This window comes from Neodiprion fabricii, chromosome 2 (assembly GCF_021155785.1).
Source record: "Neodiprion fabricii isolate iyNeoFabr1 chromosome 2, iyNeoFabr1.1, whole genome shotgun sequence".
Lineage (NCBI taxonomy): Eukaryota > Metazoa > Arthropoda > Insecta > Hymenoptera > Diprionidae > Neodiprion > Neodiprion fabricii.
In genome coordinates this window covers 20,774,751-20,800,868 of record NC_060240.1, presented here as the reverse complement: position 1 = coordinate 20,800,868, position 26,118 = coordinate 20,774,751, and the positions used below count along the sequence as shown (strand labels likewise).

The window sequence follows — 26,118 nt, the reverse complement described above, 5'->3', positions numbered from 1 at the left end:
CCGCGGCCAAACCCCGAGTACTTTCAGTAGGCGCCCTCTCAACATCGTCGAGGATACGTTCCTCGAACTGTACCGTCCGTCTGGATCTCGGACGTCCAGCGTTAGAACGATCCGAGACGAAGCTGCCAGTTTCGCACAGGCTTCGCTCCAAGCGGCGGAGGATCTTCGCAGACGGATGCCGCCTCAACGGATACCGGTCCGCGTATTCGCGAGCTGCGTCCCCCGCAACGTTGTCACACCTTCCCATCATCAGCACCATATCGTACATCTCGCGATTTGAAAAATCCATCGTAAAGACAATTGTACTCGAGCGATGCTGAAGACAATATGAGCAAAATTTGCCAGTTGCCAGTCAAAGCGCGTTGTTTATAACAATTGACTCTCGAGTTGCTATGCAGCCGTATTACTTTCCGTACACAACGGGTGTAAAATAGATACGAATTCGATTGAAAACGAAAGACTTTGAACTTATTTCAGAAGCATAATATTGAAAATGTCTGAAAGTCGTTAATCTATGATCTGAATCATGAGTAACTACACGGAAAAAATGGAAAAATTACAATTGTAATAAGTGGCGCTTCGTAAATAAAACTGGAAAAATTACAGTTTGAAATAACATTTTTATGAATTCAATTTTAAAAATGAATTCTTACAGTTAGAAATGTAATTTCACATTTTTAATATGTAATTTCGACAGAAAATGCAAAATTTACACCTGAAACTTTGATTTTTCGAGTTAGCTTTCGAAGTGCTCCGTTACATCAAAAACTGTGAATTTTCCATTCTTCTTTTTTCTGTGCACTGCAACTTTGAATTCGCGGCCAATCAGCTTCATTTGAGATTCTTAGTTACCCGGAAAGTAGTACTTGAAGAATTATTTCTGAATAATCTGGGTTTAATCAGTTAGAATGAAGATGAAAGTTCGTCGAAATTCCGGTCAGGAAGAAGAAGAATTTAATACTTTGAAAGACGTGAATATAAAAAGTCGACGTTTCGGCCGGGCCCTGCCGACCATCCTCAGGAATAAATTCTACAATAATTAACAAAAATAGGATGCTTCAGCATAACAAATCTGAATGGAGAGCAAGGAATATGTTTAAAAACAATATTTGTTGTTGTACAAAATTAGGTGAAAATTAAACAGTTTCAAGAAACTGTCAGAGTGACAGTTTTAGGTTAAGTGTCAAAATTTTGAAATTAGGTTAATCAGAGGAAAATTGGTTGATGAGCAATGCAAATATGTCAGAAAATGCTTATTAATAATTTGGGAAATGGAATTGGGAAAAGATCAATTAATTTTGAAAAGATTACTCACAAAAAATGACGACCAGTACATGCTTAGGTGTTGTTAATTGTACAGCATTTCGGACGGAAGTGAAAATGACGACCAGTACATGCTTAGGTGTTGTTAGTTGTACAGCATTTCGGACGGAAGTGAAGGTTAGCGGGAATCGATCCGTAAATCTATGTTGATCACGTGTGAACTTGATCTATGTTCGAAAGTCATGGAGTACAAAGGCGGTGACCAATCGGAGTAAGGGGCGCCAATGATTTGAAAACACGATAATGTAAACTAGAAAATGTTAGAGTATAGGTGGCTAAGATGTTCAATATCTGTACGTTTGTTAACAGAGTTCCTTTTGTTCTTAAAGATATGGATCATTTCTTTGATGATACGTTTATACCAATTCGGTTCTGTTTATACCGTTTCGTTACGTTTATACCAATTCTTAAAACTGTCACTCTGACAGTTTCTTGAAACTGTTTAATTTTCACCTAATTTTGTACAACAACAAATATTGTTCTTAAACATATTCCTTGCTCTCAATTCAGATTTGTTATGCTGAAGCATCCTATTTTTGTTAATTATTGTAGAATTTATTCCTGAGGATGGTCGGCAGGGCCCGGCCGAAACGTCGACTTTTTATATTCACGTCTTTCAAAGTATTAAATTCTTCTTCTTCCTGACCGGAATTTCGACGAACTTTCATCTTCAATCTACCTCCTGGTCACGAACTTCTTTCCTAAATACAATGCATCGAAACGGCTTCGTGGACGTCTCGTACCACCGTGATCCTACTTCACACCGCACTTCTAACCTGAGATCACTTTCCTCTACAAATCACTCACAAACCAAGAAGATCTGGAACTACCGGCAAAAACTAGCACGTATCAAAAACCGTAAAGTGTTCCTTCTTAAATGTCGTCAGTTTGGAATCATTCCCAACTTTCTAAATTTTAAAATCAAAAACCTTCAACATTTAACAAGTGAAAAAACCTTCATCAAAGCATTACGCTTTTTTCAACACAAGTGTCTATCGCTCGAAATTAAAACATGTTATCGACAGGAAAGGCTGTTAATCCAAGAACTTAATCATAATATCAACTTTTTCTTCTCTAACCAATTCACAAATTTGGATTATAAAAACTTCAACTTGGATATAAACAAGGCCAATCGTTTATTCAATGCTATTAAGACAGATAATATTAGAAAATTTAACAAACTTAAATCTATACATACTCCTAAAGAGTTTCACACTAATAATTGGTTAGTTAACCTATCTAAGACAGAGTTACCTTCTGAAATTAAGGATACCTTATCACTCGGTCCTAATCATGGTTTACCATTTAACAATATTAAGTTACCTATTGATGATATTGTAAGCAGCGTAGAATTAGCTCTTTTTAACAAAAGTGGAATCACCAAAGATAAAGTAAGATCAAATATTAGCCAACTCATTGGCAACAAACTTGGCAAAAATCTTCCCACTTCTCACTTTGAAATAACTTCCAAGGTTAAACAAACCAAAGAATTTTTAAAACAAAACAACCACCTATTGGTCACCGATGCCGACAAAGGTAACATTACAGTCGTCATGGAAAAGATGGAGTTTGAACAAAAATGCCAAGATATCCTTAACGACTCGACTACCTATAATCTTATCTCTCGTGATCCCACTTTAAAAGTACAAAAACAAGTCAACGATATGATAAGTCTATGGCAACAAAAAAAATTTATAGATTCCAATTCAGCTAAACACCTCAAAACATACAACTCTCTTCCTCCCAAAATATATTTTCTACCAAAAATTCATATAGAAAATGTTCCTCTCAGACCGATTGTTTCTAACATCAATTCCCCCACCTACAAAATTTCGAGATTTTGTTCTTGTGTCTTATCAAACATAACAGGTACATCAGACTATTACATCAAGGACACTTGGTCCTTTGTAAACAAAATCAGGGGAAAAACAATTCCGCCTGATCACCTGTTAGTATCCCTAGATGTCAAATCACTGTTTACCAACATTCCAACCAAACTAGCAATATCGATCATCAGTAAAAACTGGCCTAATTTGAAATGTCACACTAACATTAATAAAAAAGAATTCCTAGCCGCCACCAAACTTTGTTTAGATTCATGCTATTTCGCCTACAAAGATAACTTCTACCAACAAATTTTTGGCGTAGCAATGGGCTCACCGATTAGCCCAGTAGTAGCGAATCTGGTACTCGAACATTTTGAAAAAAAAAATCATTTCAAATCTTCCCTTCAGCCTACCTTTTTACTATCGGTACGTCGATGATATTATAACGTGTGTCAAAAATGAAAATTTACAACTCCTTCTTAATAAATTTAACAACTTTCACCCACGTATTCAATTCACCTTCGAGTTGGAAAAAGATGGTAAAATCAGTTTTCTAGACACTATGGTAATCAACCACAATGGCACCATAATCTTAGATTGGCACCATAAACCAACCTGGTCTGGGAGATACATTCATTTCAACTCACATCATCCCATCAAACACAAAAAATCTGTCGCCATATCCTTATCCGATCGCTGCCTTAGAATATAAAACCCTCAATTCCTTAAAAAGAATTTAAAACTTGTAGAAACAACTCTTATTTCCAATGGCTACCCTATAAAATTCATCAATGATATCAAAAAGTATAGAATAGAAAAAATGTACAACTCGATTGATTGGAATGTAGACTCCAACAATCCAACTGATGTTAATGATAAATTTAAAAACTCTATCTCTATACCGTATATAGAAAATCTATTTAGCCAAATCAAAAAAATTCTTAATGACGAGGGAATTGAAATTACTTTTAAAATATCTAATACTACCAAACTGTCTCTGTTTTCTCATCTCAAATCTGTTACTCCTAATTTAGAGAAAATTAACTGTGTATATAAAATACCATGTCGAGACTGTAGCATGAGTTATATTGGACAAACGTCACAACACCTAAAAAATAGAATTTCTGGTCATCGTTCTAATATTAAATGCCATGTCACTGACAGATGTGCTTTAGCAGATCATTCTTTGACCCTGGGTCACAATTTCGACTTCAACAACTCTATAACCCTAGCTACAGGACCGAATTGGTATAAACGTATCATCAAAGAAATGATCCATATCTTTAAGAACAAAAGGAACTCTGTTAACAAACGTACAGATATTGAACATCTTAGCCACCTATACTCTAACATTTTCTAGTTTACATTATCGTGTTTTCAAATCATTGGCGCCCCTTACTCCGATTGGTCACCGCCTTTGTACTCCATGACTTTCGAACATAGATCAAGTTCACACGTGATCAACATAGATTTACGGATCGATTCCCGCTAACCTTCACTTCCGTCCGAAATGCTGTACAACTAACAACACCTAAGCATGTACTGGTCGTCATTTTCACTTCCGTCCGAAATGCTGTACAATTAACAACACCTAAGCATGTACTGGTCGTCATTTTTTGTGAGTAATCTTTTCAAAATTAATTGATCTTTTCCCAATTCCATTTCCCAAATTATTAATAAGCATTTTCTGACATATTTGCATTGCTCATCAACCAATTTTCCTCTGATTAACCTAATTTCAAAATTTTGACACTTAACCTAAAACTGTCACTCTGACAGTTTCTTGAAACTGTTTAATTTTCACCTAATTTTGTACAACAACAAATATTGTTTTTAAACATATTCCTTGCTCTCAATTCAGATTTGTTATGCTGAAGCATCCTATTTTTGTTAATTATTGTAGAATTTATTCCTGAGGATGGTCGGCAGGGCCCGGCCGAAACGTCGACTTTTTATATTCACGTCTTTCAAAGTATTAAATTCTTCTTCTTCCTGACCGGAATTTCGACGAACTTTCATCTTCATTCTAACTGATTAAACCCAGATTATTCAGAAATAATTCTTCAAGTACTACTTTCCGGGTAACTAAGAATCTCAAATGAAGCTGATTGGCCGCGAATTCAAAGTTGCAGTGCACAGAAAAAAGAAGAATGGAAAATTCACAGTTTTTGATGTAACGGAGCACTTCGAAAGCTAACTCGAAAAATCAAAGTTTCAGGTGTAAATTTTGCATTTTCTGTCGAAATTACATATTAAAAATGTGAAATTACATTTCTAACTGTAAGAATTCATTTTTAAAATTGAATTCATAAAAATGTTATTTCAAACTGTAATTTTTCCAGTTTTATTTACGAAGCGCCACTTATTACAATTGTAATTTTTCCATTTTTTCCGTGTAGTTACTCATGATTCAGATCATAGATTAACGACTTTCAGACATTTTCAATATTATGCTTCTGAAATAAGTTCAAAGTCTTTCGTTTTCAATCGAATTCGTATCTATTTTACACCCGTTGTGTACGGAAAGTAATACGGCTGCATAGCAACTCGAGAGTCAATTGTTATAAACAACGCGCTTTGACTGGCAACTGGCAAATTTTGCTCATATTGTCTTCAGCATCGCTCGAGTACAATTGTCTTTACGATGGATTTTTCAAATCGCGAGATGTACGATATGGTGCTGATGATGGGAAGGTGTGACAACGTTGCGGGGGACGCAGCTCGCGAATACGCGGACCGGTATCCGTTGAGGCGGCATCCGTCTGCGAAGATCCTCCGCCGCTTGGAGCGAAGCCTGTGCGAAACTGGCAGCTTCGTCTCGGATCGTTCTAACGCTGGACGTCCGAGATCCAGACGGACGGTACAGTTCGAGGAACGTATCCTCGACGATGTTGAGAGGGCGCCTACTGAAAGTACTCGGGGTTTGGCCGCGGAACACGAGACTGATAAGTCAACCGTACACCGGGTCTTGCAAACTAACGAGCTGAAACCATTTCACTCGCCAAAGGTTCAAGCACTGCACAGTCCAGACCGTGTGGCAAGAACCGCTTTTTGCGAGTGGATATTGGAGCAGCATCAAGCAGACCCGATGTTCGTATTTAACATCTTATTTACGGATGAGTCGAATTTTGATCGCGACGGGGTTTTCAACAGCCACAACATCCATCATTGGGCGAAAGAAAACCCGCACAATGTTCGGGAATCAAGCCACCAAGTTCGCTGGAGTATCAACGTGTGGTGTGGCATGCGAGGCGATGAGTTGGTAAGCTTGTTTGATAATGCATGAAAACAGATATAATTTGCTACAGTTTTATTGCTTTACTTGGAAAAATTTCATTAAAGACGTGTTTTATTGCCTTTGATGAAAATAACTTTGTTGAATTACTACAGCCAAGATATTTTATTAATAATTATAATATTTGAGCAATCAGTGATAGAGCAAGGATTATGGTTTAATTATGCAATCACACAATACGGGGTAATTTTTGACACAGATTGGTCCCTGCGTTCTACCGGCAAGATTGGATGGAAACTCGTACCGCGAGTTTCTTGAAAATCAGCTTCCGGAACTGCTAGAGGACGTTCCGCTTGATCGCCGAGCCGCCCTGACTTTCCAGCATGATGGTGCACCACCGCATTTCAGTGCGCGTACGCGGCAGTTTCTCAACGAACGGTTTCCGGGGAGGTGGATGGGCCGTGGGGGTCCCATCGCCTGCCCACCGCGATCACCTGACCTGAACCCTCTGGATTATTGTCTATGGGGCTTGATCAAAGAATTCGTGTACAAGGACCCACCGAATTCTTTGCAAGCTCTGGAGGCTAAAATCGTGGAAGCGACAGCGACGGTGACTCCGGAAATCGTTCATGGAGCGATGAAAACTTTAGTTGGACGCTGCAGGCTTTGCATCGAAGTAGGCTTCGCGGCCATTTCGAGAACCTGCAGCTCCTGTAACGAGTCGTCACACTGACCCGATGAAAAACGGCACTTTTCAGAGCCACCAAATAATTTCGCAAAGAACGATTAGTTGTCAACACCGAAAACAAAACAGAGTGCCGTACGATGTTTCTCATTTCCTAGTAATAATAACACAGAATCATGGTACATGATTGAAATTATGTTTCTGAAATTGGAGTACATTGATTTTTTGTGACTTCTAATGGGAAAAACATGAGAGTTTTTTTTATCCAATAACATTTGTAGCGCCGTAAACTGATTTATGGAACAATTGAGTGTTACCGAAAACAGTGCAAATAAATCTATGTAACACGAATTTAGCAAAATTAACCTTTTCCGACTTATCAATAATTTATTCAGTGAAATAATGTATAGTTTAACTCACTTATCAGTCAGTTGGTTTATCTAAATTTTCGTGTCTTTGAATTCATTCCTTCCTTGCCGTGAAAGAATATTATGCCCTAAAATGCTTCTCTCTGTCTACATAATCGAAATTTCTTTCGAAAATTTGGCAATGTTCGGGTATAAGAAAAGATGTTTCCATGTAAAATGAAGCATTGTCGAAATTACGAAATCCCATTTAATTCGAGCATTAATTTGTCTGGCTATAAAATACATTTTTCGTCGCAAAATAGGCTGCAAAAGCACGAAGGGATACTGAGACTCATCGCTTTTCGCTTTTAAATTCGATGTTTAGATGTTCTTTTTTCTATGAAAAATCTTGTTGGTATCCCCCCTCATCCGATAGGTCTTTGATTGAGGTAATTTTTAAAAAAGGAAATTTACATATTATTGAGAATGGATTCACGGATTTGAATGAAAATTGGTACCATGAGGATTTTGGGGTCGCTGATCACGAATCTGGGGTTAGATTTGAAAAATTCTAAATGGCGAACTCACATGGTGAAAAAAAATCTTAAAATATTCGGATTTTGGTGGAAATTGGAAAATGGCGATTTTTCCGGTCATCAGTAACCGATCCAAGGTCAGATTTCCAAAATTTATGATGGTCGATCCATTATTAGTGGCTCAAAATGAAAAAAATCGTAATATTTTTTTATGTAATATGATATGCGAGGGCTCTTGAATCGTCAATCACGACTCTGAATTCGTAGTTGGAAAATTGGAATTGGATATTAATATTTATTTGTTCCATGAACCTTGAATTTGCAGTGTGAAAACGGGACGTTCGAGGGCTGGCTCACGGTCAGCCTCAAGCCGCTTGTTTACTCATACGAACGATGCAATACAGTATCGATGTATGTGGTTTAAGTATTAATTACTCAAAATTTATCAAACGTAAAAATATTTTGAATAAGACTATGAATTATCAAAATATCTCTTCTGATATTATGACTACACGCAGAAATTTACCAAATCGATTAATTTTTGTCAATTCAATCGAGCCGTGTTCGATTATTTTGTTGAAGTCGATTAATCGATACATTGATTATTCTCATATAAGTGGCCATCACTAGCATTGATCTCAACGATTTCAACGTTACTTGCCACTCCAGACCCACATTGAATCGACGAGGGAATAACTGGGAATTTGAATGACACGATATTTTTTTGAGTTGAATTAATTGACTTTATTCATGTAATTTGACTTCATTTTTCTGGTCCAAATAATAATTATTATTGATTATTGTTATTCTTGGATATGAAGGTCACAACTCAAAACACTTTTTTATCGTGTTAACGTTTCGGCCCTGGTGGGGGCCCTCCTCAGAACATTTTATTTAAATATCTGTCACGAACAAAAATAAAATAATGTACAACTAGGTTTTAACAAAATTAGACATAGTGGTATAAATAATATGCAAGGATGTTTGACCAAGTATAAAAGAGGAATTACCTAGTATGAGATGACATTTCCAATTACATAGAATGCGTGTTGGTGATTAATGAATAAATAGCAACAATAAAAAACAATAAACAAAAAAAAAAAAAAAACCAATAAAAAACAAAAACCGAAACACACTGCGTTCGCGACACGTAATTCCCACGAATTCGTATTTGTTGTAAGTTTGGTAAAATGAAATAAAACACACCGCCGTTATAGGTTGAGTCCAGAGCACATAAGCACAAGTGGAACGTCCAGTGTGTAGTGGGGGGAGATCGATCTCGATAGTTATCAGAGCAAACGAAGAGTCAACGGGTTAAAAGGAAACCAAAATTTTGTTAAGGAGGTAAAATCGAGAGCAAGCTCAGTCGGTAATGGACAATTACAATGGTCGTATCACAGAGGTGTAAATATTACTTAGATGTTCTATGTCTTGTTTACGGTTGACAGAATTGGGATGTGCAACAATATTGCACATTTCTAACAGTAGCCTATTGTAATACAACGGTTCGACGTCAATAATGCTGGCTTGAGAATAATTAAAGGAGTGGTCGAAATCGATGGCATGTCTCGTCAATGCAGTAAAATTATCCTCGTGTTCATGGATAATGCGTTCATGCTCGGTTATCCTGGTGTGTAGTAGAAAGCATTTCTGCAACTTTATCCGAAGGGACAGCTTAATTATGTCGTCTACATAGCTGAAAAAGAATGAAGGGTTGAAGTCCAGTTTGTTGAGACAATATTGTTCAAGATCATCCAAAACCAAATCCGCCAAAATTGGAGAGAGCGGTGAGCCCATCGGTAAACCATAAGTTTGAGCATATATGTTCTGATTAAATTTGAATATGGCAGCCTTAAAACATATGTGCAATGCTTTTAAGAGTTCGTTAAGTGGGACCGGAATTTTGTCCACCAACTGATGCCAGCGCTGTTTAACAGCGTTGATTGCAAGATCTTGTGGAACATTTGTGAACAATGACACAACACCCAGCGAAACTAAAATATGATCAGGTGGGAGACGAAAGTCCCTAATAGCATTAACCAGAGCAAAATTATCTCTTACACGTGACAAGGGAGGTACGATGTTGTTACCTATACATTGACTGAGGAAACGAGCCAGATTGATAGTCGGACTATCAGTGAACGAAACTATAATTCTTACCGGTGTATCCGGTTTGTGAATTTTCGGTAGCCCGTAGGCTCTAGGTGGTAGGCAATCAGTTTTTGCAATTTGACGTCTAAGTTGATCAGAGATGAGTTTGCTTTTAGACCAATTCGTTGTTAGTTTTTTGACTTCTTGTTGCAAGGTACAGGTGAGATCGTATCTAACAACTTTGTAAGAGTTGTTGTTGGAGAGTTGTTGCAACATTTTATCCTCGTCTATTTGTTTGTTCATCACAACAGTCGTGTTTCCCTTGTCAGCCTTCAAGAAAAGTAAGTCCTGGTTGTTATTTTGAAAGATCTTAGTTTCTTTAATTTTGTGAAGGATATTCTTGTCCGCGTGAAGGGGAGAAGGGGTGTTGATGAACTTTTTTATAGTGTTGGTAAAATCTTGGCGGGCCGTATTACGAGAATCAGAAGGAATGAAGGAAATCTTTGATTCGAAATCAGAGATAAGTTTGCTGGTTGGGATGCAGTGAGGCTCAAAAGGAATGCCATATTTGGGTCCCATTTTTAGCACGTCGGTAACATTGACAGGAATATCCGTACTGCTAAAGTTCACAATCCAATTTTCGAAGGTCGAGTCAATTGGATTAGAAGTGGGACGTTTTTTGTTATTAATCAGATTAGCTAACTTGTTGATGTTAGCCGCCTTGTAAGCATTGAAAGCCGGTTCCAATTTCAGGTGTTCTGTGTCGAAGAATTTTTTTGACACTTCAACAGGTAATTCAATTAAAATATCATTCTCAAGCGACAACAAAATATTTTGATATTTGATGATGGTCGCGTGAGCGTCACTGATCTCGAGATTAAGTAACGACCTTTGAAATTTGTGTACATTATGTTGGTAAACAGTACGCGACTTAGACATTTTAAATCTAATAACGTTCGAGATAAGCTTAGGGAATTTTAAATGGGTAGGTGAAATCGATCGTTTCTTGCAGTTTAGAAGAAAGATGCGGTGGTTTTCAAGCTTCAACAGAGACTCGGATATGGTGGCCCAACGTCGCAGCTTCCCCGCCAAAGTCTTTCCATATGCAAGAGAGATATCATGAAAAGACCCCATGGTTCCCACGTTTTATTCCGTTAATATGATGAAGACGATTTATCTTGACCTTGAAGATTTGTTGATTAATGTTATTCTTGGATATGAAGGTCACAACTCAAAACACTTTCTTATCGTGTTAACGTTTCGGCCCTGGTGGGGGCCCTCCTCAGAACATTTTATTTAAATATCTGTCACGAACAAAAATAAAATAATGTACAACTAGGTTTTAACAAAATTAGACATAGTGGTATAAATAATATGCAAGGATGTTTGAGCAAGTATAAAAGAGGAATTACCTAGTATGAGATGACACTTCCAATTACATAGAACACGAGGATAATTATACTGCATTGACGAGACATGCCATCGATTTCGACCACTCCTTTAATTATTCTCAAGCCAGCATTATTGACGTCGAACCGTTGTATTACAATAGGCTACTGTTAGAAATGTGCAATATTGTTGCACATCCCAATTCTGTCAACCGTAAACAAGACATAGAACATCTAAGTAATACTTACACCTCTGTGATACGACCATTGTAATTGTCCATTACCGACTGAGCTTGCTCTCGATTTTACCTCCTTAACAAAATTTTGGTTTCCTTTGAACCCGTTGACTCTGCGTTTGCTCTGATAACTATCGAGATCGATCTCCCCCCACTACACACTGGACGTTCCACTTGTGCTTATGTGCTCTGGACTCAACCTATAACGGCGGTGTGTTTTATTTCATTTTACCAAACTTACAACAAATACGAATTCGTGGGAATTACGTGTCGCGAACGCAGTGTGTTTCGGTTTTTGTTTTTCATTGGTTTTTTTTTTTTTGTTTATTGTTTTTTATTGTTGCTATTTATTCATTAATCACCAACACGCATTCTATGTAATTGGAAATGTCATCTCATACTAGGTAATTCCTCTTTTATACTTGCTCAAACATCCTTGCATATTATTTATACCACTATGTCTAATTTTGTTAAAACCTAGTTGTACATTATTTTATTTTCGTTCGTGACAGATATTTAAATAAAATGTTCTGAGGAGGGCCCCCACCAGGGCCGAAACGTTAACACGATAAAAAAGTGTTTTGAGTTGTGACCTTCATATCCAAGAATAACATTAATCAACAAATCTTCAAGGTCAAGATAAATCTTCTTCTTTCAATAATTATTATTTTTCCTCAAATTCGGATAGATTTATTAAATTCAAATTGCTTCATTTGAATTCAGGTATTTGAAAATTTTCTTCTTCTTGATTCAAAATTCCTTTTTCATTTGAATTTAATTATTTTTCTCTTCAAACATAAAATTTTGGCACGAATCTAAAGTTATTTAAAGTAACTTGACTTATTACAACTCTTCCTAATTCAGTTATATCTCAAATAATTCCCATGATTTCAGTTATCATTTTTAGTGATTCAGTGAATTCTCATTTATGCAGTTATTTTGTGTTAACTCAGGTGAATTGTAATTGATTTACAAACCTATTGACACGTCAATTCAGCGAGTTATTTTTCCCTCGCATTATAGAAAAATCGGATGTCAATGATGAATTTCAAACTAGTGGAAAAGTTATGTTGCAAAGACACAAAAAAATGTTCGGAAAGCATAATTCAGATTGATTGAATGACTAATTATGAACCCTAACGGCATGTCAATCATCTAAAATCTCTAGTTTCATGCATACATCGATGATTGGAAGTGTTTTATAACATTAAATCTTAAATCCGCTGATTTATTCCGAGATTTATTTTTATTTTCACTAGTAGATGTGTGTTACGTAGTATTGTGTAGCTGGGCATTCGCTTATTTTCACACACACGAGTGTGCGTCCGTGGGTGTGCGGCCGGCAGCGTGTGCCGCGGCAACAATACCGAGGTCAGCGCTCCAGAAGGAGTACAACAGCGAGAGAGGGGAGGTGCCGATATTTAATTTGTAAACGAATAATAATAATTCACCCAGACGAACAAAACAGCAATTTCCGTGGCGGCAAAACCAAATGAAATGGTGCACTCTTATTGGCCTAACGCTATCGCTTATAATTCAAAAACTATGCGTCGGACGAGCTTCCGGCAAAGAAATTCTTGGTTGGATTTGAGTCAAGTATCACGCTGGCTGGTCCGTGTCCCCCAATTTAGGGACATCCTGTATAATAGTGTGAACCCGAATATTTGAAACACGTTTTTAAAATTGCTCCTATCGATTGTTTACATGTAACATTAATTATTTTCATTGACACTTTGTAGGCGCAAATTTTTTTGCTTGGAACTTGGCGCGAGCGTAGAGTTTGAAATAATATATACCTAAATGGTCTGCCTTTGGAAATGCAGCGCTCTGGATGTCTTCCTCTTCGATTTTCTTCGTTTTTGGGATGATTTTGACCATCAGTCCAAAGGACAGACATGATCAAATAATTTACCACACCTTTTTTTTTTACATTTTTGAAGCCATGCAACTCAACAAGTCAGCCTTACCATGATGGCAGACTATTTTTTTGTGGTTTTTCACATTGTCTTTAATCGAACAATTAAGGTCTGCTGAGTGTTCATTTCATATACACTTTTTCAAATCATAAAAAAAAATTAAAAAGTCGATTACTACTAAAGTTATAGGTCTGTATGTCCGCCTCTTCGATTTTCTTCGTTTTTTGGATGTTTTTGACCATCAGTACAATTCGTAGATGTGATCAAATAATTTACCACACCCTTTTTTTTACATTTTTGAAGCGGCTCAACTCAAAAGGTCAGCCTCACCATGGTGGCAGACGCGGTCCTTAATGTTTCCTATGATACAAACATCGATAATAATAACGTCTGCCACATGATCAGATCATATAGAAATTTTTGCACCCAGCTCCCTAACTAGAAGGGATTTCTTGTAGTGTTAGTCAGGGTCAAACAGAGAGTGTGAAAAGTAATCCAATAACCACACGTCGTTGTCGAGAAATTAGAAAACCAACCTACCTAAAAAACAATTGCTTCAAGTTAAAGTAAATAGATCAGAGCGTTTAGTACATGCGAGAAATTTTGTACAGCTGAAATCATCTATAATCAGCAATGAATTTGAAAGGAATCAAAATAAGCGCAAGTAGTCGAACTTTGACTCGTCAGTTGATGGATGGAGCGGGAAAAGTACATGATTGTTGTAAGTACGATCCAATGTAATCACGTATTTTCAATGTTCGTTTATCATACTGTGAACTACAAGGTTGCAATGGGAAGTCTGAAAGACATGCATAAACATTAGTAGAAAACTGTAATATTTATTTGTTGAAACATGCGGCTAGTTAATTATAATTTTGAATACGCAAATGTGTGTCTACTCCGGACAGTTCATTTTGGTCCTTAAATTGTATATTATGTTACTAACGCTAAATTGTCATCCGTTAGCATTTTTTACTGTTGTATCTTGAGACATATTGTTAGTAGAGCAAGTTATTTTTAGGAAACTGTAAAAGAATATTTTATACTAGAAAAAAGAAAAGGATGTTGCATATGTGTGATCTATGTATGTGACTAGAAAGGGCCGTCGAATGATAAGGCAATTGGTGCCAAGATAGCTGAGAGAGAGTTTGTATATTATATAAATCACCCTCTTGTAATAAAGTACAGTAATTAATACTCGTAACTTACATCAATTATAAACATTCCTTTCAAATATTACAGGAAGGAGTTCGCCATGGTGAAACTTTATTGGGGATTTGTATTTGAACTATTGTAAGTGGACAATTACCTAATTTACTACTATGAGATATTTACATGATTTTCAATCATCAAGACACTCAATTCGTAATTCTTATTCATAAAAGCTTTTGGATTTTTATAATGTTTTCATTTATTCATTCATTTGTTTATTTTACTAGAGCTTCTTTGACCTCACAAATTCGTTTTTTTTTTTATTTTCCTCATATCCAATGTGACTTGTTTTTACTGTTAAATTTTTCAATTCCCATTGAATAATTGCGCTTTTGCAGCTTGTACATTTTTTTTACTTTTTATATCAATCAGTTTATTATTCTACAATTTTAATCGTAGATTTTTACATAATTGTTACTAATTTTTCAAGCAATCTTTGTGAGTAATAAATTTTTTTGTACTGATTTATTTTTTATTTTCCACTATTTTATAGTCTGGTTGACCAATGGTACCAATAAATTTACACCCTATGTGTTACTAAAATAAAATACTTCAATTAATGCTAAAAATACAAAGTTAAAGGTCCGAAATTATATTTCAATTGTCTATAACCAATATCTGTTTCTCCGTTAGAATTATATCTAAATCGGCTATGCAAGCCTTTTAAAAGAACGCATTTTTTGGTCAAAGTACAGTTTAACTGTTGTGGAGGTAAACACATGCTGAATGAAGTACACATATTTACTTGAAAGATTTGGTCAACGCGTCAACAAACTAATTGTAAGCGTAGGGGAGCCCAAGCGGGGATTTCGGGATTTACTAAAGCGCGGCAGATTAATATACAGGGGGATACCTTGTACCCGGTTAAGTACCTCCACGAAACATGAGGCCCATATATAAGGCTGCCCGTGAAGGATACAGGATCAGATTAGTAAAAAAAAATTGACCATCAGAAATTCACGAGCGCGTCAGATTAAGGTAGGGTGAGTTAATTACATCCTAAAAAGTATATATTCCACTAATCTGACAATTTGAGAGTGACGTAAAGAAAGGGGAGGGCAACAAAGTTGTAAAAAAAAAAAACGTTATCTCGACATTCTCGAGCGTAGCTGAATTCTTTTTTATTTTGAAGGAAACAATTCAAGAATAATGAAAAATATATAATCTGATGATTTCCGCAAGCCGAAATAACAAAAATTCGTCGATAAAGTTAAATGCATGCAGCTGCGTGATGCCTACATTTCCTTCTCGGCGTTTCTATTCCTCTCTCACTCTTTCTCTATCTATTACTCTCTCACTCCGTCCCCACTCTGGTTTCTGCTGCCATGACGCCATCACAGCTGATCATAAAGACTCGTTCGTGGCATACTGTTTACAACGTGTTTCCAACGTTTTGGCTTTTTTTGCTATTTTAATATTATTTGTGTGAATTAAAGTTTATAAATATTTAATATAAGTAATATTAATTTAAAATGTGTATTTTGTGGTGAAAGTACCTTACAAAAAACAATAAAATTTACGGTAAAAGCATTAAAAAAATGTGTAAATGTTTTGGAATATCGTCGGAGCAAGCCGGTTTTCCGACAGTCTCGAGGAACATATGATGACCTCGAATTGTCGATGGAATCATCATTAATTGATTTATATCACGCACAGTGCTATAAATTATTTACTGCAATTAAAATACCACGAGACTTTCAGTATTTACAAGATCAAAGTGTAGTGGAACATGACAATACACCGGAAGTTTCGGGAAATAGCTCCAAAACACATGCTCCTGATTCTGGAGAGTGTTCCGAAGCACATGGTACTGTAGATTCTTGGTCTACTGAGGTTGCTGGTACATCGACAGATGAGTAAGTGCTAATATGACTTCATTTATTAAATATTTATAATACTGAAATTAAGAGACATCTGATAATTTTTAGAATTTTCTTAACAACAAAATTTTAGTAAGATAATGTTATTAAAAAACTTCATTTTTAGAAGCTCTGAAAAATTATAAATGAGATTTTTATAAATAATTTTCTATGTCTAGTTTATTTTTAAAGAAAAATCAAACAATTGTCAAGTGTCTGTTAATTTCAGTCTCAAGTATTTGAAGAAAATTTTTTTCATTGAAAAAAATTATTTAGTTAAACTTTCATACAAAAAAAAGTGGTGTGTGTACTCATGTACACGCGTTAGAAGTTGTACTTCTTTGGCACATAATAAAATATTGGCACATATAAAATCATTAATTATCATATGAATTTAATTCAATATTATTTAAGATTTTTTTTAAATCAACTAATTTTGTAGCTGCAAAGTATCAATAGTTTACAATCGATAATTATAAAATATTTAAATTAATATGAAAATTAAGTTCGCTGACATATAAAAATTTTTAGAATTTTTTTTTATTGAAAAAATGATTACAAAAGAATAAAAACAAAATTTCACTTGTAAAAAAACTTGAAAAACTGTAAGTGCAATTTTTAAAAAATATTTTTTTGTTCTAATTTAATTATTAAAAATAAAATCAAAAAATTAAAAACGTCGGCTAACTTTAGTATCATTAATTATTTATTTAACATATATGTTTCTGCTTCCAACAAAGTCCCGGAAAATTATTAAAATGTTCTATAATATTAATTAAAAAAAATATGGATAGAATTACTATATTCGATAAACAAAATGATTAAGTTTGTATTCAAAAATTATGAACTCAATAAAAAGATACCTGAATATAATATTATATAGGTACTACAATATTTATATTTAAGTTCTAATATTTTAATTCATGAAATTACTAATATTTTTGAAAAAACATTAATTTAAAAAAAATTATTATCAAGTTAAATAAAAACTAAAATATTTAATTGACCATTTTTTACAATTGATTATTAATATAAATAAATTATTTCATATTAAATGGTATTTCTATCGAATTTGAAATTTTTTACTAATATTTTTATTTTATGTTATACTTGAATTATTGTTATAAAATTTTCAGAGCAGGAGAGTCGAGCAACGTTCAGGAAGGCTTTGAGGATTCTAATAATTCATTCAGTACAGATGAGCCTGTCGCTCACGAGGATTCAGCATCACAAACGTACTTCATTTGCCAAAAACAGCGTAAACGGCATAATGGTCGTGAAGTTCATTTAGCTGTCAATAGACTAAATACTATTGAGACTTTGAAAGACGCGGCCACGGAACAAAATGATGTACTAATGTTGGAAAAGCTCAGTTCTTTCTCTGATGATACCAAAATTCCCTACCATAAATGTTGCAAGGATCAATACTTACGCGATGTTTATAAGAATGATAGTAGCGAATTTCTAAGGAAAAAAAAGGTTACCAACACTGCGTATACTATTCTTTGTGAAATGTTAGAAGAAACAGTGGTCAAGAATAGTGAATGCTTGTTTTTTGATTTCGTAAAAAAAGAATATCAAAAATTGGTGGAGCAGCAATGCAGTTTATTATCTAATTCCATCAATATTTCTTCGTTCTCAGACCGTCACCTGGAAAGAAAACTGATGGAAACTTTTAACCGTAAGATACTAATAATTTACGCTGAAAAAAAAAAGTTTCTTGCTCCATTCTCCACCACTGTTTTAACTTACACGGATTTATTTAAAATGATGGCAGTAAAAGAAACTATCCGTTCGGTTGCAACACAACTTCGTGAAGAAATTCTTAACTCAACCAGAAGAGAATTGCCTGAAAATTGTACAGCTGAAGATTTGATATTGGGAGAGTGCGATTACGTGCCAGAACTTCTTGTTTTTTGGAATCTTTCATTTGTGGTGATGTTTCTCATTTATCTCGAAAAGCACGTGAAAAAAGAAAAAAAAAAGAACTTTCTATTTTTTCCATTGGGCAAGATCTGATTTATGCAGCTTTTGGTCACAAAATTAAAACTTCGAAGCAAATTACCCTAAGTCTGGCTGTGAAGAGCTTATGCAACAGTAAGAAAGTTGTTAACATACTTTCAAAATATGGGCACTGTTGCTCCTACACAACTTTAGAAGAGCTAGAGACTGAGCTGACATTTTCAACGGTAAATAGTGATCACGTATGTCCTGAAGATATTCAACGTCGCCCGGACTTGAATACTGGTGTCGCATTCGACAATTTCGACCGCTTCGTAGAAACCCTCAACGGCAAAGATACTTTGCATGATACGGTGGGAATAATTTATCAGGATATCATGCAGAATCCGGATCCGGTGTCATTGGAATCTTTTAGCCCTTCTGCAAATGAAAATTCAACAATCGATGAGATTGTGCACCGTAGTTTTCCAGAATTTTCCATTACTACGCCAAAAACTAAAAAACGAAAACGCAGGGCTTTTGAAGAAGTTACTTTTGAAATGCATCCATTTACTAAAAAATTAAAAATTACTACCTGGAGTCAGCTAGACATCTCAGAGCTTAATAAAGTTCCAGACAATTTAAGTATGTCGAAACAGCTGGACGTTACGTGGATGTTATTACATAAGTATAAAATATCGAATGTTCCAATGTGGGGAGGATTTCACAGCAAGATTTTGATTGACGATTCACGAGTTCAAAAAGTTTCATATCTTACTCCTATTAATGAATCTCCCACCAACAATTCAACTGTTTTGAAAACTCTAGAATTGAGCCAGGACATTGCAAATGAGTGTCAAGCTCCCTACATCCAGATCACCTATGATCTAGCTATTGCTCGCATTAGTTATTGTATTCAAGCACAAAAATTTCCAAGATTTGACAATATTTTTATTCATTTAGGGGCCTTTCATATTGAATTGGCTTTTTTTAAGGCAGTTGGCACTTTTATTGAGGATTGTGGACTGAGCAATATCATGACTGAATGTGAATTGATCGCTAATGGTTCAGTGCTAGGTTTTGTTAGCGGAAAAAATTATAACAGATGTAAACCGTTGCATTCTCTCATGGCGTTGGCATTGCAACAATTACATTTCGAAGCATTTTTGGAAAACAAACAATTGACAGTTGACGAATCAGTGTTCGAATATCTCACCTCATTTTTGGCTCATGAAGATGTCTCTCCTCAAGTTCAGCATGCAGAAACACAACGTCTCATTCAATCTTATGAAGAATACACAGAAGACACATTAGACAGCAAGCACGGAAGAACGGCGCAATTTTACGCAATGTACATCGATTTTATAAATCTTTACCACTTATTCATTAAAAGTATTAGAGTTGGAGATTCAGAATTGTACATATATACCATTGCGAAAATTGTCAGCTTATTCTTCTATTACAATCAACCAAACTATAGTCGATGGCTAGTGTACTACATAAATTTACTGCAACATGTAGATAACACACATCCAGGCCTCCGATCTGAAATGGCTAAGGGTTCGTTTGGAATCAGAAGAACCAGCAAGCCTTTCTCACAAATTCCTGTGGATTTAACGCTAGAGCAAACGATAAATGGTGATGCTGCTCGTCGTCTTACTGGAATCGTTAACCTCACAAATTCAATTTCTGCTAGACAACGTTGGGCTAAAAATCATGGAGCGCGAACCAGAATCATATCTCATGTGCTTACTCGTGCAGGGCTTGACAGAAACTACCATGATATTGCTGCTGATCTACACCCAGATCGAATGAAAAAACAACACATCCAAATTGAAGCTTTTTCGAACATTGTCCTGCAGACCATCAATCCATTCTCTTCTTCAATTGATAAGGATCTGTTGTTTAACATTTCAAGGGGGCAAGCTGCTTCTCTAGAAATTACAAACTGTTTACTAAATACAGTGTCTGGAGAAACATTTCTGCGCGATCAATTCATAATGGAATGTAATTTAAATTCAGACAGGTTTCACCAGCCAGTAAAAAAAAATAAGGTGCTAAGTTTTGCAAGCCTCAAGAAAAAAAAAATTAAAATTGGTGAAAAAGTGCACGAAGTTACATTGCAGCGGGATTTATTCGGACGGTTATTAGCTCTATCTCTTGACACGAGTATAGACTTGGAGAAAGTACTTTGTTTTCCCATAACTCCTATGCCGTTATCACTGTGCCATATAGATGGTTCTTTAAACAAGACTGATAAGTCAGTACTAATTCACGAGTTAGAGAAACAAGTTGAAGATATGGAGCAACCGCCACCCCAAGTTGACCTTGTAATTATACATGGCTTCTTTTTTTTAAATACTTTTAAAGAAATGCCCCGTAGTTTTGGAGGTGTGTCAAAGAAAATATTACAATGCCTTGTCAATAACGCTGCAAGTAAAGTTGCCATTGTATTCGATCGCTACTTCACACCCTCTATCAAGAATTATGAGCATTCTCTTCGAGGTAGTGTAGATGACAAGGAATTCCACATTTCCGGTCCTCAACAAACACGAACAGCAGAATTTACGAAAGACTTAAAAAATATAAAGTTTAAAGAAGCTATTGTCAAGTTTTTGATCGATCATTGAGCTGATCAGGAGATGGCACCGATTATCGGTAGTAAGGTAATTTACATAATACATGATTTGTGTTATGAATGAATAATAAATTTTCTCGGGAACTTGGACAGAATTGATCAGATTCAATTTATCAAAATTTGCTAAATTGGCAAATTTGGCAAATTTTGATAAATTGAATCTGATCAATTCTGTCCAAGTTCCCGAGAAAATTTATTATTCATTACATTTAACATGGATGAGAACCAAGATTTGTGTTATGAATATTCTGTTACTAATAATAAAGTAACACGCATCATTAATAATGAGTTGTTATGCCCTGATCACGAAGAAGCGGATACGAAGATAGCATTTGTTTTTTGCCAACAAAATGAAGATTCTACCATTACTGTCAGAATTTCTGATACTGACATAGTGGTCATCATGTTAGCAAATATGGAACACCTGCAAGCAAGAGTAGAAGTTTGGATGGATCTTGGAGTTGGCAATGCCCGCCGATACATTGACGTATCCGCTCTCTACAAAAAATTAGGTTCAAAAGTTTCGAAAACGCTTCCAGCTTTGCATGCATTCACTGGTTGCGATTTCAACCCAGCATTATACCGACGAGGGAAAAAGAAACCATTACAATTATTAATGAATTCAGAAATTTTCCAAGAAGCATTTCTGGATTTGGGATCAAAGGAGCATAATGTGCAGGATTCTTTTAACATTATACAGTCTTTTACTTGCCACTTGTATGGGTTGAAAAAGTTAGACGATGTCAATCAAGCCAGGATTGTCATCTTCAATAGGACATACAAAGTAAAAGACAAATCGCAACCCTTCTCCTTGAGTGTCCGGAATTACGATGCGTGCAACTTGCCACCCTGTGAATCGGAGTTACTCCAGCAAGTGTTACGCACAAGATTCATTGCATGCTTATGGTGTAATGCCCAAAATGCAAAAATTACTGATCTTTTACCAACGGACTATGGATGGAAAATTGTTGACGGGAAATACAAAATGATCTGGTTTGCAGGTGACCAATTGCCGAAAGCGTACGAAGATGTAGTCATAACACCTGATATTCTTGAAGATACTCCAGAATCAGGTATTTCTTTTATCCAATAATTAAAAAAACACATTGTTCAGAAAAAAAATATTATTTAATATTTCAATGACTTTTTGTTACAGATACGCAATCTGAGGATGAAATAGAGCCAGAAGAGGAAGATGATTCTACTGATGAAGATGATGATTAATCAATTAATTATAAAACATTAAATTTTTTTAAGATTTTTTTTAAGTTATTTTTTTATAAATACATGTATTCTACTAAAAAAGCATACACTTATTTATTTGCATGCTATTTCCTGAGCTTTTCAACTAATTAAGTTCAATGATTAAAAAAATGAAAAAAAAAATTTCTTGAAAGTGGTTTTTTTGGAATATCTTTTAAACGGCTCTACCGATCGATTCCAAAAACTAATCAGCTCTTAATATCAAAAAATCACGTCGATTGCCACCAAGCTGGTCAAAATCGGTTGATTCGTTCGAGAGATATCGTGAACGAAAGAAAACCGAAAAAAGTGTTTTTTCGGGATTACTCCGAAATTTTCGGTTCGATCAATGAAAACCTGAAAATCACTTATGAGGATGATAAAACTGCGTCGAATGTTGCCAACCGCGTGAAAATTGGTTTTTCCATTCAAAAGTTATTGCGGTTTGAAAATTCCAAAAATAGTGTTCTATGAAACTTCTATCAGACTTTCGAGCTGAGAGAGCTCAAATGCATAGAAATATTATTTCTTTGAACTCAGCGAGCTCAAAATATCACATGAATTATATTTTGAGCTCAAAAATGTCATAAGTACAATTTTAAGCGCCCAGGAATGGAATTAGCGGGAAGTTGCAGGGATGGCCTTTAAGGTGAACCGTTTTTCTAATTTTTTTTTGTCAGATCAGTCGAATCCCTCTAGATAATCGTTTGATTATGAGACAGTACGTTAAGAACATAAAGATGAACCATATATATCTCAATCTGACGCGCTTGAGTATTTCAAAATGGCGAATTTTTTTTGCACATTATGAAAATGGCCGCGAGATTGCGTCCCATCGAAATCGTCAGATTAGTGAATAAGAGCTTTTTTTTGGTGCACTTAACACTCCCTTAGAAAATCTGACGCGCTCGATTGAATTTTTTTTTTTTTCATTTTCAACCCTTACATACAACCACCCGCATCATGCAAACGATCAGATTAACATACGTACATTATTAAAAATACGTAGGGCATTGATGCTATAGTGGATTGGTTATGAGAGTTCTAGATCCAAACATGGCGGCGTGCCCCCCATGCCCCCATGCCCCCCCCCATGCCCCCCCCAACCCCCCCCCCCCCCATTTTCGATGGCAATTTTTTTTTTTTTTTTTTTTTTTTTTATGACGGCCATTTTGATTTTTTGGATGGCGACCATTTTGATTTTTTGATGGCTGCCATTTTGATTTTTTGGATGGCTATCATTTTTTTTTTTTCTTTTTTTTTTTTTTTTTTGATGACGGCCATTTAGATTTTTTGCTTAGTCAGACGGGTGGCCATTCACGCAGCTGCCATTTTGATTTTTGCTCAGTCGGATGGGCGGCCATTTTTATTTTTACTGTCAAACAGTTTGACAATGTGATTTATTTCTTGGTCGGACGAATAGCCATTTTGATTTTCGCCGTTACCCGTAAACTTTCGCGCCAATAGTTTGCCCCAGGCGAAAATAATATTCTCCACATACTTCGAATACATTCTTTTGCGTTAATCGACCGGATGGTGGCATCGCAATTAGATTTCGCGGTAATAGTTTGCCCCCCGGCGAAAAATAATATTTTCCACATACTTCGAATACATTCTTTCACGTTAATCGACCGGATGATGGCATCGCAATTAGATAGACAGGAAATGCTGATGGAAGCAGTTCACCCTCCAAGGATCGTACGAGTGGATTAATATTTTGACTGATTTAATGAAGTCCTACAACAACACCAGGCATCACACGATTCGAATGAAACCGGTGGATGTTAGCACGGAGAATGAAAAACAGCTGTATCGTAGCGTGTACAAGCCTAGGCAAATCAAACGAAGTGATCGGGCGCGGAAATTCGGTGTGGGCGATCGAGTTCGAATCAGCAAGTGCAAGAATGCATTCGAAAAAGGCTATACGCCCAATTGGACGACTGAAATATTCACCGTGAGTGAGGTGAAAAATACCAATCCACCCACCTACAAACTTACCGATTATCAAGATCATCCCATCGAGGGGGGCTTCTACGAGGAGGAGCTCGGCAAAGGAAAAAACCCCGACGGCTATCTTGTGGAGAAAGTATTACGCAAACGAGGGAATCGGGTCTATGTGAAGTGGTTGGGTTTTGATAGTTCGCACAATAGCTGGATAAATAAAGCAGGCATGTAACATAATTTGTTTGTATTTTCCGAATTACATTAAAAGATTTGAATATACAAATATTTCCGCACTTATCTCCGTTGCATACACATGTGCCGTACTCTATACCATGAAAATAATAATAATAATAATAACCAGCAATTTTCCACACGATTATTACACATTTTATTTTTTTTTGGATAACTTTTTTTCATTTTCAGAAAACTTTTTTTCATTTTCAGAAAACTTATTTTCATTTCCAGAAAACTTTTTTTCGTTTTCAGAAAACTTTTTTTCGTTTTCTGAAAACTTTTCTCATGGTAAACAAATAAAAATGAATAATTTCTCAATATATTGGTAATAAATGAATAAATAAATAAATAAATAAATGTTAAGTATATTAATTTGCGTTTTCAAATCCAGTCAAATATTGTTTTCGCATGATGGCTGATCGCCCGAGGCGTCAAACATAAATATTTACAATAATTCTACATCTATAGTTTTATCCTATAGCTATTAGGGGGCTGGGGCAAACCCCCAAGGTAGGGTGTCGGTCTGTCCGGGTATCAATTGCCGCTTGTCATCCTGCCAACTGAGAGCCAATTTTTTTTGTACGATCGTGCTTACTTCATGTTTCGTACTTCGTATCAAACACTGGGGGAGGGTCAACTCTTGGTAAGCCAACAGACAGCGCTTATAATCATCGAACGTGATGCTATTTATCGAAAAATTTTTTACACCCTTGGCGCGTTTACTCACTTTTTCCCCATCCTCACCCATCGTAGTAAATGAGTACAGCTTTGCTCGCAGTCCCACAAACTCTGTCATAATTTTACCATTATTTTCATCCTTCATTAGCCCTAGTCGTTTCTTGTTTTTAAGCGGAATGCCATACACATTGTTGGGCGGATAGTCAGAGGTATCAAACATTGTATCACGTTTGATGATATCGTAGATGTTCGATACGTTAAATTGATAAATAAAGCTGTCTGTGTCAGTATACAGCAATTTGACCTCGCTGTTCGAAAAGTTGGATTTCACATAATTATAGTGGAAATCGTAAAGAATGATTTTTGACAGATCTAGAATCGATGCACTGACGTAAATAGGTTTAGCGAAGCGAACTTTGACGCGATTCATTTCAATGATGACCATATCAGCGCCAAATACGGTGCAGCTGTGAAAGTTTGGCCTGGCAATAAGCGCTCTCGCACCACCTCGCCCCTCCCATTTTGTGACCAGTTTTACATCTTTATGATTTCGCACGTTCTCCATAGTCTTGCCGAACACCGCGTTATTCATGAGTTTGTGAAAGTTTTTCTCAAATTCGTTCCTGGACCGCTTGCGCATGTCCGTGTTGAGCGTGATGTAAGGTTCGAGCCATAACGATTGTGCAAACTTTAATACTCTGTAGACTTTCGTTACTTTCAATCCTAAACTCAAACACTGCTTCAAATTTCTATAGTGTAATATATATTTTGTTTTGGGGTGGAGGGT

The 26,118-nt window shown here is 35.9% G+C and overlaps 2 protein-coding genes across 2 annotated transcripts; one reads left to right on the top strand and one right to left on the bottom strand.

Annotated features, from left to right (window-relative positions):
* Positions 1–9,640: 9,640 nt before the first annotated feature.
* LOC124175586 lies at positions 9,641–16,130 on the bottom strand. The gene is made up of 3 exons (XM_046555986.1): positions 16,094–16,130; positions 9,758–10,801; positions 9,641–9,648 (listed from the first exon to the last, which is right to left on the bottom strand). Exons 1-3 carry the CDS (start codon positions 16,128–16,130, stop codon positions 9,641–9,643), a joined length of 1,089 nt encoding a protein of 362 aa, XP_046411942.1.
* Positions 16,131–21,447: 5,317 nt separating this feature from the next.
* LOC124175585 lies at positions 21,448–22,457 on the top strand. The gene is made up of 2 exons (XM_046555985.1): positions 21,448–22,306; positions 22,390–22,457. The coding sequence occupies exons 1-2, from the start codon at positions 21,448–21,450 to the stop codon at positions 22,455–22,457; spliced, it is 927 nt and encodes a 308-aa protein (XP_046411941.1).
* The last annotated feature ends 3,661 nt before the right edge of the window (positions 22,458–26,118 follow it).